The 13,689-nt window shown below is 43.6% G+C and overlaps 2 protein-coding genes across 2 annotated transcripts; both read right to left on the minus strand.

Annotated features, from left to right (window-relative positions):
• Nucleotides 1–2,875: 2,875 nt before the first annotated feature.
• Nucleotides 2,876–3,908, minus strand: LOC123829920 (melanoma-associated antigen B2-like). Its single transcript, XM_045855841.1, is given in 2 exon segments — nt 2,876–3,364; nt 3,366–3,908. Coding segments are annotated over 2 exon segments (1,032 nt in total).
• An 8,698-nt stretch (nt 3,909–12,606) lies between these two features.
• On the minus strand, nt 12,607–13,638 carry LOC123829922 (melanoma-associated antigen B2-like). Its single transcript, XM_045855843.1, has one exon. It carries the CDS (start codon nt 13,636–13,638, stop codon nt 12,607–12,609), a length of 1,032 nt encoding a protein of 343 aa, XP_045711799.1.
• Between the last annotated feature and the right edge of the window lie 51 nt (nt 13,639–13,689).

A 13,689-nucleotide genomic window follows, 5' to 3' on the forward strand; every position in this document is an offset into this window, starting at 1 on the left:
TATCCTCTGGGAGCCAGACCTAGTGAGGTGAATCCTTAAATTGGATGGGGCTTTTTTGGGGGAGAGACATCCAAAGGATGAGAGGGAGGTTCTCCTGGCCAGCTTTGAAGATGGAAGGAGCTGCACAGCATAGCAAAGACCTAAGACAGACCTGAGAATGATCTCTAGCCCATAGAATGCTCCAAATGGGAACCTTAGTGCTTGAATTCCTGGTAACTGGATTCTGTTCCCACCAAAATGTGTGGCATTGGAAGGAGCTCCTGAGCTCCACACGAGAACAAAGCCACCAGGAACAATGATTGCAGAGTTCTAAGACTTCTGAAGTAGGGATCCCAGTGACTCCACACCCAGCCTCTGTCCTATGGAACTGTGAGGTACTAAATGTCTGTAGGGAGAATGTGTTAAATACTGGCAATTTGTCAAAAGTTAAAGCATTGCAATAGGTACACTGAAAAAAAGTTATGTATAGATTCTTTGTTATTCTTTTTTTAAAAAATATTTTATATATTTATACAAACAGAAAGGGACGGAGAAAGAGAGGGAGAGAAACATCCATGTGTGGTTGCCTCTTCAGCACCCCCCCAACCGGGGTCTTGGCCTGTGACCCAGGCATGTGCCCTGACTGGGAATAAAACCTACGGCCCTTTGTTTCATGGTGTGAAGCTCATTCCCTGAGCCACACCAGCCACAGCTTCTTATTTCTTTTCACATAATTAGATCATTTAGATATACTCTCTTGTCTATGTTCTCACATCTAATACAGTATTGTTAACTGTTAGTTTTCGTCCTGCACATTGCATACCCAGGGGCTATTTATTGTATAACAGAAAGTTTGTATCTTTGGCCACCTTCACCAATTTCACCCACCACCCACCCCCCTGGGAAAACATCAATCTCTTCAATCTGGGAGTTAACTTATCAGTGTGTGTTTTCAAGATTCTACCTGTAAGTGATACTACACAGTATTTGTATGTCTTTCAAAAGTTTTAATGGAAGAGCACCATTTGAAAAGCTCACCTTCTTTCACGTAGCACGTGCAGTCACCAATACCAGGAATTCATCCTCTTTTATGACTGATTGACATAACTTTTTCCCTGAGTGGGTGAGTGTGTGTATCACACTGCCTTTACACATTCATTCATTAATGGTTACTGAGGTTGTTTTCAAGTTGTGGCAACTGTGAGTACTGTTTCAATGAACATGAAGAATCCTTCACATTAATGATTCCATTTACCTAAGTACCCAATAGTCGAATGGCTACACAAAATGGAAGTTCAGTTTTTAACTTTTGGAGGCATCTCTATACTGTCTTCCATAGTGGCTGAATCAGTTTACTTTCTCCTAAACTCATTCATTTTGAATAATCTGAGGATATCCAGGTATGTAACTTCTCAAGTTAAAAGAAATGCTGAATGGAGTGAGGTAAACCGATAACTGACCAACTTTTACATTTTCTACCACTCTATGTTCTCATCAGATCTACTTTTTAGTTTTTCCCACATTACCAAATATAGCCCAAATGGAATTCCACGCTGTCATCTTCAGGATCACAAAAGTGATTTAAGGACTCTCAAGGTGAATTTGAAAAACCAAAACTCTCACTCTGACACACAACAGGTCTGCGATCCCTGTCACTCATAGGCTTCCATTCTGACCCTAAATAGACTTTCTGTTGCTAGAACAACACTTGAAAATTACCTCAAAATAGGAGTCAGGGAGGTGTCTGTGCACACCAGGGATACTGGGCAACAGGCATTTCTGACCACAATGTGAAGACTCCACCTCAGACCTCACTCAGGGTGACAGAAGTGACTGGGTATGGCCCTGGGTCACCCCTTCTCCTCCCAATGGCACTAAACTCTGCTTAGCGACGAAGGCTAGGTAGTAAGTACACTACCTCGAGCCACACTTTACTTCTCACTTGTTCCTTAGGAAGTAGAGAGAATCTCACCCTCTTCGGTAATGACAGCTTCTGCAATCAAACCGCATGGGCAGAGGCAGGGTCTCCTTTGCCTAAACACTCCCAGTGCTGGCATGAAGACTTCCAAAGAGCTGATGCTCCATTAATGCGTGTGTCAAATAAAAGCCATGAACCAAGAGGTCTGATTCACTGTCATTTATATTATCAAACATGTTTGAAAACAGAAGCAAATCCAGGTACACAGCTTTACACTTACACAACAAAAGACTAAATATAGTAAGGAAAATGAGAAGTGACCAGTTTTATATATGTACCACATCTTCTTTACCCATTCATGTACAGATGGGACATGCAGTTTATGTCCCTGCCTTGGCTGTAACAGACCAGCTGGGTACAGCACAGCTAATACAGTAAATAATATTGTAACAAGTACATATGGTTCAGATGGGCTGTAGACTCATAGGTGTGAACGCCTTGTAAGTTATATAAATGTGTAATCACTATGTTGTACATTTGAATCTAAAAGAATATTCTGTATCTACTGTAATCAAATACAAGGTTATAGCAAGCAGCCAACTTTTAGTTAATCTACCCTTCTATATATCCATCTACTGTTGCCTCTTATGTTAGTGTAAACTCTCTTCACATTGCTAAAGATATCCCTACCCTGAAGCCATGTTACCTTCTTCTGGATCACAAAAACCATTAAAGGATTCACAATTTGTATTTGAAAAACAAAACGCGTACTGCTAACCTGGTACATGACAATAAATGAGTGATCCCTGTCATTCTTAAACTTACATTCTGAATCTAAAGAAACGTTCTGCTTAAAAACACACCATTTGAATACGTGCAATACCCCCCACCCCCAGAGGTTGCTAACAAGATATTCTGCACATTAGGAAGCTGCTTAACAGGCCTTTCCAACCAAAGAGGGAACACCGCATCTCCACGTCACTCAGGCTGAGGGTAGTGGCTGGATGTGGGTCTGAGGTCACTGCTGGCCTTGGAAGGACCACTAGCCTTGAGTGCAGCTCGGGCTCTCTCTTCCTCATCTTTCAAAGCCTCTGCATAATAGGCTGGGAAAGAAGTGGGGACTCTATCATTCATCTTGGCCACGAACTCCAGGATTTTCATCTTGCTGGTCTCAGCGTGGGCTCTCGGACCCCACAGGAACTCATAGCATGGAGGATCGCTGTTGGGCACCTGCTGGTACACCAGGTATTCTTCCTGCACCAAATCTTGGGTGATAAGCTTCCTGGTGTCTCCAAAAATGAAGTGAGACTTTCCATCATAGATGCCCATCATATTCAGGAATTCCCAGATCTCCTTCTCAGAGGTGCGGTTGCCATTCAAGAAGATCACACTCAGGACAGGCATCAGAATCCCTTTGATAGGAAAAGTCCAGGCTCTGCTCAGACTCTCATCACCGGTGGCATCTTCATTTTTGCACGAGGGTGTACAAGTTACCATTGGGCTTGACTTCTTTCAATTCTAGACCATACACCAGATCCATGTGGTCTGAGGCCATCTTCAGAATCTCAGAAAAATCCTTCCTGTACCATTTGTGGACTATCTTCAGCATGTCTGTCTTTCTAATGGGCTCCTTCATTTGATACTGACTCAGAAGATAGTCTACCAAGTGACTGGCCTTCCGGGTCAGGATATCTAGGGCAAAGCTTTCAGGGGAAGGTGAGGCCTGGGAGGAACTTTTACTCTTCCAAACACGGCCTTTGGCTTTTCCAGCAGATCTTTTGCATGAAACACCTGCAGTGGCACTGGTGGTGGCTGGGGCACTCGAAGGTGTCTGGAGAGGACCAGCACCAGTGGCACTTGAGGGACCACCTGCCAGAACTGAAGAGGAGGAGCAAGCGGCCTCTGCATCTTCTCCTGTAGCGGCCTCAGCACTCTGAAGACTTTGTGCCTCAGCTCTGTTTTGGCGACGTTTCTCTCGAGCGCGGAGCTTACTCTTGTGACCACGAGGCATGATGGGTGATTTTCAGGAAAGCCAACAAGAGTGTGGGCCAACAGAAAGGTGATCTGGGCACCTGGTGGTTGGAGAAAGAGAGGATGTGAGCACCTTCGGCAGGCACATTCTCCTCTGCTACCCTGACATTGACACCTCAACACTCCCTGAGACCCACAAACGGAGGCTCAGTCTACCTGCCTGTCAGAGGACACCCAGTGCCCAGAGTTTGGTTGGCTCCTTTGTTTCCTGAGTTCGTGAGTATCATCAGTTGTCAGTCAAGCTGCTCAGTTTGCCTCCTTGTGAGGACTGGCACCTCTGCCTTCTCTTTCAATGGTGGCTAGACTTACAGACTAAGGATCTTAGCTCCCTTAGACCTGATATGAAGAAATGCAGGGAAGCTCAACCTGACTGCCCATCTCTGAGCTATCCAGGGCTGATAGCTAAAGACAGGGATGGAGGCTTTGATGTCCTCTGTTTGGGGGGTTGGTTGCTTGGTTGCTTGAGCCCTCTGCATATTTCTCAAGTGGACTCCCGGAGGAGAACTGCTCATAGATAGTTGCAACCTCCCTGAGAAGCAACAAGTGGATATGAAGTGGACCTTATGTAACCAAAGCACATCGCCCAGGAGTGGGTGGGGGCTGTTGCGTGCAGGTGAATTTCCCATGGTAGTTGTTCCAAACAGAATCGAAATTCAAATTCTAAATTTTTGTCCTCCTTAGGTTGCAATTTCTCTTTGATAGTATGGGACCACCCCTCTCACTATCCCTTTTCCCTTCAGTGAAGACAGATGGGCACTCCAGACTGAAACTTATCTTAGAGAGCCGCCAGCACGGAAAATACAAAGGACACTGTGTGGCCCCACTGATATGGTGCAGCACTTCGCCAAAGTCCACAATGGTCTTTCTGAGATACCCGGCATAATGTGAAGTCCTGCCACTCATGCCGGGAGATCGCCATTTTGACCTAAGCTGTCTCCTCCCAGCGATGCTCCGGGAAGAAGGGAAGAAGGGAGTGCAACTCAACATGGCGATATGCTCAAACTTCCCGGTCTGAGAATAACCCCGGAGACTTCAGGTGGACCCCTACTTTCTGGGCGGGCTCCCCCATCCTCATCAGTTTCACAACCCTAAATCCCACCTGGGACTCGCTCCCCTTTTCTCATTTGGACTTCGTCCATTAAACCAAGGCCCTCACCTCCCTGAGACTACCGCCAGAGGAAATGAGGGTCCAGCTCAGCCTGCGAGCTCTCCCCGGGCTTCCTTTGTTGAGTTTGGTTGCTGGTGGGTGCAGCCCTGGTCTCCCTTAGCTACCCTAGAGAGAAAGTTACTTTGCTTATTATCTGTTTCCTATGTCTGGAGCCTGCTAGAGGTGAGGGCCGGGTTGCGGCTCTGTGTGGCCCACTTTTCTGGGCAGAGGTGGACTCTTAAGCACTCAGGCCCTCATCTTGAAAGCAGTTCACAGCTGCATGTCGCCCTTCTGCGGAATCAGACTATACCCACAGAGCAGGGGACGGCCTTCTCACTAACACACTCCAGGCAGAATTCAACCCCACGGCTGTCCTCGGGCCTCTCGGAGCTTGACCACAGGGAAGGGATGGGGGGGTGGGCTCACCTTCGCTCTGGGAGAGCTGTGATTTCTTTCCCTGTAGGTCGTCACCTGGACTCGAGGCGAGGCCTGAGAATCCGGCCTGAGCCGGAAAGGCGCCAGCAGGGAGCACCAGGAAAGGCCCTCGCCCCAGGCGGAAGTGGGTGGGTCCTAACTGGTGGGGGCTGTCCCGGGTGCCTGATAACTGAGAGTCCCGGGAACATATGCGGGACCGCACTGCTTAGGAGTGGGTGGGCCCTAAGTCCTCACTCAGTGTCCGTGTTTTTTGTGTGGTCAGAGTCTTGGCTTGTCCCTCCAGTGACATGGGTGGTTCCGGCTGCACACCAAGTGCTCACTTTCCTGAGTTCCATGTGGCAGTTCTGTGGACAGCTTCTGATGTGGGCCCTGGGCCTTACCGGCCAGACCAAGGTTGGGCACTCGGCCAGGCTGTGGGGTTGCCAGGGTGATCCTCCCTTTTAGCACGAAGTGTACTTGCGTCGCCTCTGTGCAAGATTCTTGTCTCTGGAACACTGGGCTTGGATCCTATTAAGCAAGGCTCTTCCCTCCCTGAGACCACCTCCGTGGAAAGTGTGGACACTCAGTGGCAGCACTTCTGGGTTCCCCAAGGCCATGGAATGTCCTTGTTTTTATGTGACCCCCCCTGTGTTTTGTTTTTTTTTTTTTGGTGCAGCCCCTCATAATACTCAGGATACTCATATAGACGGATTCCTGTTAGAGACCCAGTCATTCCTTCTTCCAGATGAAAATTGTCTGCATTACACCATGGTGCAGACCTCTTTGAGACTGTCCAGCCTGATATCTCTGCCAGGGGCTTCCCAGGAATGATAGCACAGGAGACTTTGTGAGACCTCCTTTTCATGCTCTGGGTTCTATCCTTAGTTCACTTTGGGGTCCTTACTTTGACACATGCACAGTCCTGTAACTTTGGCCTTTGCTTTCCTGACTCTGCTCATGTTACATTAATATCCCACATTTCTGGGAATTCCATGTTGGAAATCAAGGTCATCCTCATAGGATCATGGTCCCTCAAGGCCTCTAAGGAGAGACAAATGAAGGTGAAACTCTAGGACTTAGTGTTCTGGCTGATTCCCTCTACTCTTCCCAGGCAGGATCCTCAGCATATCTGTCAGAGCCTTGGACTCCGACGAAACTAAGGTACCCTCCTTACGATTTTCTTTTGATCCACTTAATTTGGCATGGTTGTTTCCTCACCCCTCGGTCATGGGAGTCCTCAACTTGGCACCTGTCTCTTGACTAATGGCTTCCTGGGTGGTGACACCTCCCTCCCAGTACTTGTATATTCTACTTCCTGCAAAGGTGCAGAAAATGGGTTCCCTCCATGAGTGATGTAACATTAGGAAACTGCAGCACATATCAGAGCCCATGTGCTGTGCTGTCTGAGAAAAGAAACCTGATACCTTCTTTCTTTTCATGAGCCTGGCTTAGGGAGCATAGAAAGGGTAGAGCCTGATGTGTGTGATCCCTGACTGATGTTTTGACACTATCTGATGTTGCATATGTAGCTGATCATACTGGCACTAAGTACTGCGTCTCCTTTATTCATATCTCTTGTTTATGTGGGTTTTTTAACTGCTCTTGTTATGTAGTCCATCCAGTGTTTTGGTCACAAGGTCCTCTGTTTTATCACTTGAGCTGTGCTTTGGGGTAGTAGACATAAGTGAATTAACTGACTTGTGGTCAGCTGGAAAGAGTGTTCTCCCGGAAGCTCTGGACTAATGTAATCTAGGGGTTCTAGTCCCAGTGCTGTCACTTAGTCGCTAGTGTACGGGCCTCAGGTTCTGCATTTGTCATGGTATTTTTTTAAAAGATTTTATTTATTTATTTTTAGAGAGGTAAGGGAGGGAGATAGAGAGAGAAAGAGAAACATCACTGTGCGGTTGGTGGGGGGTCATGGCCTGCAACCCAGGCATGTACCCTGACTGGGATTCGAACCTGCGACACTTTAGTTCGCAGCCGGTGCTCAATCCACTGAGCTACACTAGCCAGGGAGTCATGGTATTTTTTTAAAGCCCTCTCTGGTAGGGTTCATGGATTGTGTTCAATGTGTGTGAAAATGTGCACAGTGCCTGGAATTCATTGAGATTTTGCACAATATTTGTTATGTCTATGATTATGATTATTTCCACCCCAGATAATACCACTCACCTTAAAGGAATAACAAGTATGCAGTAGATATCAGCAAATATGTGGCACTCTAGTACAACACACTGAAAAAGGTGCCATCCTGATAGATCCTGAGTTTCCATTACACACCATCTCCCTTACTTCACAGATCCTCTCTGGTGTTGAAGTACATACTTGTCTGTGCACTGTGGTCATGTGCAGAGGAATAGGAGCACAGGATGCATCCTGTCCCTGTCCCATGTGGAGATTCTCTCTGGTCTACTCATGATTCCAAAACAAAGGAGCAAGCAAAATAGAACCAGGGACGTGGGCATAAGGAACAATCTGTCAGTGAGCAGAGGGGAGGGATGGAGGGAGACCAGGCGAGAGAAAGGGAAGCTTCTAGCCAAGGTACATGTCGAAAAGATCCACGGTAATGGACAACAGGCTGGGGACTGACTGAGGGGTAGGAGTGTGGGTGGGACAGAGGAAAGTAACAGGGGGAATATTAGGACAACTGTAATTCTACAAGAAAAAAGCTTTAAAAAATAAAAAAGAAAAAATATTGCCCAGTAAGGAAATTCCAAAAGAACTGGTAAGGGTAGCTTGTCATTCCAGGTGTAAGTCTTTCAACTCTGAGACCCTTTATCTGATGGCCTGGCCCCTTCCCACCATGATCTCAGCCTCATGTAGCCCACCCTGCTGTGTCCTTCACATCACTTCCCGTCTCACAACTTCACTATTTTAGTATTTAACTATGGTGCTGAACAGCATGTGTCCTAGACCAGAAATGAGGAACCTCAGGCCCCGTTTCTGACCCCTTAATTTTACTGGTCTTCAGACATCATGGAGAAGTTGACCACCTACTTCACATGAAAACTGTTCTTAGACTTTAAAATCCTATGGGCAGCGAAGGCAGGGTCCATTTCTCATAGTATCCCCAGTAGTATGGTGCTGTCCAAAGAGCAGATGCAGAATTAATGTTTGGATTTGTAAAGAGCAAGTGTACAAGAATTCAATTGTATTATGATGTAATTTCTCCAATATCTTTCAGTTAGCTGAGCTAATCCACATCCATACTCTTCAATTTTACAAAGAACCTAAAAGGAAGAAAACAAAGGGATAATTGAATATGTTTTACATTTTTTTCCATTCTCTTGATAACACAGACTTACAGTATGGTAACAACCCCTCCGCATTTTAAAAAAACCATTATTCCAATGTTATGGTATCTTGTTCTAAATCACAGGAAATTATCGTATAATTTTCCACCTTTACTGAATACCAGAATTCCTATTTTCAAATCTACAAAAAATATGTGATCCACATCACTCATTTCTGGAGTTAAATAGGTCCTGGGGTTAGATAACCACCAATTGAAAGGGACAACACATACAATAGAAAAAACAAAAGATCAATCTCCAATTTCCCTCTACTGTAGGACAGAGTATGCCCTGTATTTGCAGGAGCCCAATGTTGGGTCTTCACTAGTTAGAAGACTGGCTGCTTTCTTCAACCACAGTGAAGACTCTGTCTCAGGCCTCACTAGGGATGGGAGGAGTTGCAGGACATGCCCTGGACAGCAAACTGGCCATAGCTGCAGTAGGGGAACTCGGGTTGAAGCTCTGACTCAGTGTGGATATACCACATCTTTTTCAATCAATCCATACATGAACATGTATATGTTTTTATCTGCTTGAGTGTAAGCCTTAAGGGTAAGTTTTCGAAAGTGGAGTAGTGTGTCACTGGCAAATCAATGTTTAATTTTGTTGCATACTTTCAAGTATAAGTTAACATTTTGAGAATATTTGCTACAATGATCTTAAGTAATGTGAGAAGTAAGTAATAGTCTTAAATAATACAATAATAAACTAAGTGATTTTGAGCTTTTAACATTTCTATATTATAATGTTATACTTGTTTTATTAAAAATTTTGAAAGTTTTTATTTAATTTACTTGCTCTGTGATACTTGAGTGATGAACTTTATACATTTGCAGTAGTAAGAGAATAATGTAACCAATGCTCTAGGTACTCATTTCCCAGCTGCAGCAATATCAACATATGGCAAATCTTTTCTCATCTATATACACTTTCAGCCCCCAAGTTATTTTGAGGCATACATCAGTAACAATATTTATCTTATTATGTACATTTAAAGGTTAAAGCTCTTAATTACAAACATAACCAAAATACCTCAAGGACACAGGCAGTCCGAATTCCAAGGTGACCTCTTGGATTCCTGACTCCTGACGTACAAACAGGTTTTCCAGTTAATTTGTCAATTACTAATCTAGTTGCTGCTGTGAGGGAGTTAGCAGATGTAATGGAGGTCCCAAGTCTGATATTCTTAAAGTAGGGAGACTATCCATGAGCCACACACACCTAATGAGGTAAGTCCTTAAATCGGATGAGGCTTTTCCTGGTGAGAGAATTCTAAAGGGTGAGAGGGAGGTTCTCCTCATTGGCTTTGAAGATGGAAGGAGCTGCATAGCATAACAAAGGCCTAAGAGAGACCTGAGAATGTTCCCTAGCCAATGGCCTGCAAGCAAATGGGAACCTTAGTCCTTTAATGTCTAGTAACTGAATTCTGCCCCCTAAAATGCATGGTATTGGAAGGAGCTCCTGAGTACCACATGAGAACAAATCTACCCGTTGCACTGATGGCGGAGTTTTGACATTTTCAAACCAAAGAACCCAGCTACTCCATGCCCAACTTCTGACCTACACAACTGTGAGATACTAAATGTGTGTAGGTTGAAGCTATTAAATTTGTAATAATTTTTCATTAAGTATTGTAACATATACACTGGAAAAAAATGATCAACAGGTTTTTTTCTTTCTTATATCATGAAAGATAGAGTCTGTTCCCTATGTTTACACATCTAATATGGTATTGTTAACTATTACTGTTCCTCTACATTATATCCCCAGGGGCTATTTTATAACTGAGTCTGTACCTTTTGACCACCTTCAACCCCCCTCAACTCCGCAAACACCAATCTCTTCGATCCGTGATTTATCATTGTGTGTGTTTTAAAATTTCAAAATATAAGTGATACTACACAGTATTTGTCTATGCCTTTTGAAGTTTTAATGAAAGAGTGCCATTTGAAAATTACACCTTTCACCTAGCATGTGCTGTCACCAATGCCAGGAATTCATTCTCTTTTATGGCTGATTGATATATCTTTTTCCCCTGAGTGGGTGAGTGTGTGTGTATATCACCTTGCCTTTCCATTAATGAACATTCATTCATTAACGGTTACTGAGGTCATTTCCATGTTGCGACTACTGTGAATACTGTGTCAATGATTATGGGGGTACATACATCCCTTCATGTTAGTGATTTCATTTACCTAAGTACCCAACAGTTGAATGGATGCAGAATACAGTAGTTTTACTTTTAACTTTTTGAGGCATCTCTATAATGTCTTACATAGTGGTTACATCAATTTACATTCCCCTAAACTCATTCATTTTTCAATAATCTAAGGATATCTAGGTATGTAACTTTTAAAATTAAGAAAAGAAAGACTGAATGGAATAAGGCAAACCTGTAATTCACCAACTTTACATTCTTCTACCACTCTATGTTCTCATCAGATGTTTTTGTTTGAGTTTTTTTTCACATTACCAAATATAGGCTGAATGGAATGCCATGCTGTCTTTTTCAGGATCACAAAAGTGATTTAAGGATTTTCAATGTGTATTTCAGAACACAAAATGATCACTCCTAAACTTGATATAGACAATAAGTGTGTGATCCCTGTCATTCGTATGCTTACATTCTGAACTTAAATAGACTCTGTTGATAGAACACCACTTGAAAATTATCTCAAAATAGGAGATAGCGAGATGTCTGTGCACATCAGGAATACTGGTCAACAGGCATTTCCAACCACAATGTGAAGACTCCACCTCAGACTTCACTCAGAGTGAGACCACTGACTGGGTGTGGCCTTAGATTACACATTGTCCTGCCAATGAGACTAAATTCTACTTAGCAATGGAAGCTAGGTGACATGCTATCTCCACACCCTTTAGTTTCTTTACTTGTTCTGTATGAAGAAGAGTTTATCTTGCTCTCTTCTGTAATAACATCTACATTTTATATTTGCATGGGCAAGGACAGGGTCTTCTTTGCCTAAACATCCCCAATGCAAATGTGAAGAATTTCAAAGAGCTGATGCTCCATTAATGACTCTGTGAAATAAAAACCATGAACCAAGAGGCCTGATTCACTGATTTATATTTTCAAACAGTCTTGAAAAACAAAAGCAAATCCAGGTACATAGCTTCACAATTTATACAATGAAAGAACACATGTAGTGAAGCAAAAAAGTAGTGGCCAATATTATATATGTAAATCTTCTTCATCCACTTGTCGACAGGTGGACACATAGCATCCATGTCTTGGCTGTTATAGATTATGCTTGGTAAAACATAAGTAATACAGTAAATAACATTGTAATAAGTACATATGATTCATATGGGTACTAAACTTATGACGGTGAACACTTTGTAAGTTATATAAATGTCTAATCAATGTGTTCCCCACGTGAAACTAGTATAATATATGTCAATTGTAATCACAATTTTAAGTGGCCAATTTTATTTATCCACCTATTCATCTATATATTTATCTATTTACTGTTCCCAACAATTTTAGTGTAAACTTATTTCACATCTCAAAAAACATTCCTATCCTAAAGCCATGTTAACTTGTTCTGGATCACAAAAGTAATTAAGGATTGCTAATTTTTATTTCAAAAACAAAGCACTTATACCCAATTCATAAATGCCTCTAAAGTGCGATCCCTGTCTTCATAAACTTATATTCTGAATTAAAGTAAATAGTCTACCTAAAAGAACACCATTTAAAAATGCAAAAACACCCCTGAAAGATAAGCCAACAAAATATTTTACATACTAAGAAACTGCTTAACAGGGCTTTCCAACCAAAAATTGAACACTCCACCTTGGAGTCACTCAGGGGGAGAGTAGAGGCTGGATGTGACTGTGGGGTTCCCACTGGTCTTGGAAGGACTGCTAGCCCTGGGTGCAGCTTGGCTTTTCTCCTCCTCATCTCTCAAAGCCTCTTCATAAAAATCTGGGAAAGCTGTGGGTTCACTATCATTGAGCTTGGCCAAAAACTGTAAAACTTTCATCTTGCTGGTCTCAGCGTGGGCTCTTGGACCCCAAAGGAACTCATAGCATGGAGGATCACTATTGAACACCTGCTGGTACACAAGATATTTTTCCTGCACCAAATCTTGGGTGATAAGCTTCCTAGGCTCTCCAAAAATGAAGTGACTCTTTCCATCATAGATGCCCAAATTATTTAGGAATTCCCAGATCTCCTTCTCAGAGGCACGGTTGCCATTGAGGAATATCATACTCAGGAGAGGCATCAGAATCCCTTTAATAGGAAATCTCCAGCCTCTGCTCAGACTCCCATAGCTGGTGTCACCTTGACTGTCTACAAGTATGTAATAGTTACCATTGGGCTTGACTTCTTTCAATTCTAGGCCAAAGAACAGATTTATGCGATCAGAGGCCTTCCTGAGAATCTCAGGGAAGTCCTTTCTGCACCATTTGTGGACTATCTTCAGCATGTCTACCTTTCTAATGGGCTCCTTTATTTTATACTGATACATCAGGTACTCTACTAACTGCGTAGCCTTCTTACTTAGAAGATCTTTGCCAGGGGTCCCAGTGGGAGCTGAAGCCCCAGACAAATTTTTACTTTTGCTACCATGGCCCTTGGCTTTTCCAGGAGATCTTTCACATGAAACACCTGCAGCAGTACTGCTGATGGCTGAAGCACTCAGAAATGCCTGGAGAGGACCAGCACCAGTGGAGCTCGAGGGAGCATCCCCCAGAACAGAAGAGGAGGAGCAAGCAGCCTCTCCTTCCTCTCCTGCAGTGGCCTGAGCACTCTTAAGACTTTGGGCCTCAGCTTTGTTTTGGTGACGTCTCTCACGAGCACGGAGCTTACTCTTGTGACCACGAGGCATGATGACTGTGGGTCAGGACAGCAGACAGGAGTGTGGGCCAAGAAAGGTGAT

Source organism: Phyllostomus hastatus, unplaced genomic scaffold, assembly GCF_019186645.2.
Source record: "Phyllostomus hastatus isolate PE091 unplaced genomic scaffold, TTU_PhHast_1.1 phas_scaffold_12, whole genome shotgun sequence".
Taxonomy (NCBI): Eukaryota; Metazoa; Chordata; class Mammalia; order Chiroptera; family Phyllostomidae; genus Phyllostomus; species Phyllostomus hastatus.

Coding starts and splice junctions, on each gene's coding strand:
- LOC123829922 (XM_045855843.1), bottom strand. CDS start 13,638: ATGCCTCGTGGTCACAAGAGTAAGCTCCGTGCTCGTGAGAGACGTCAC.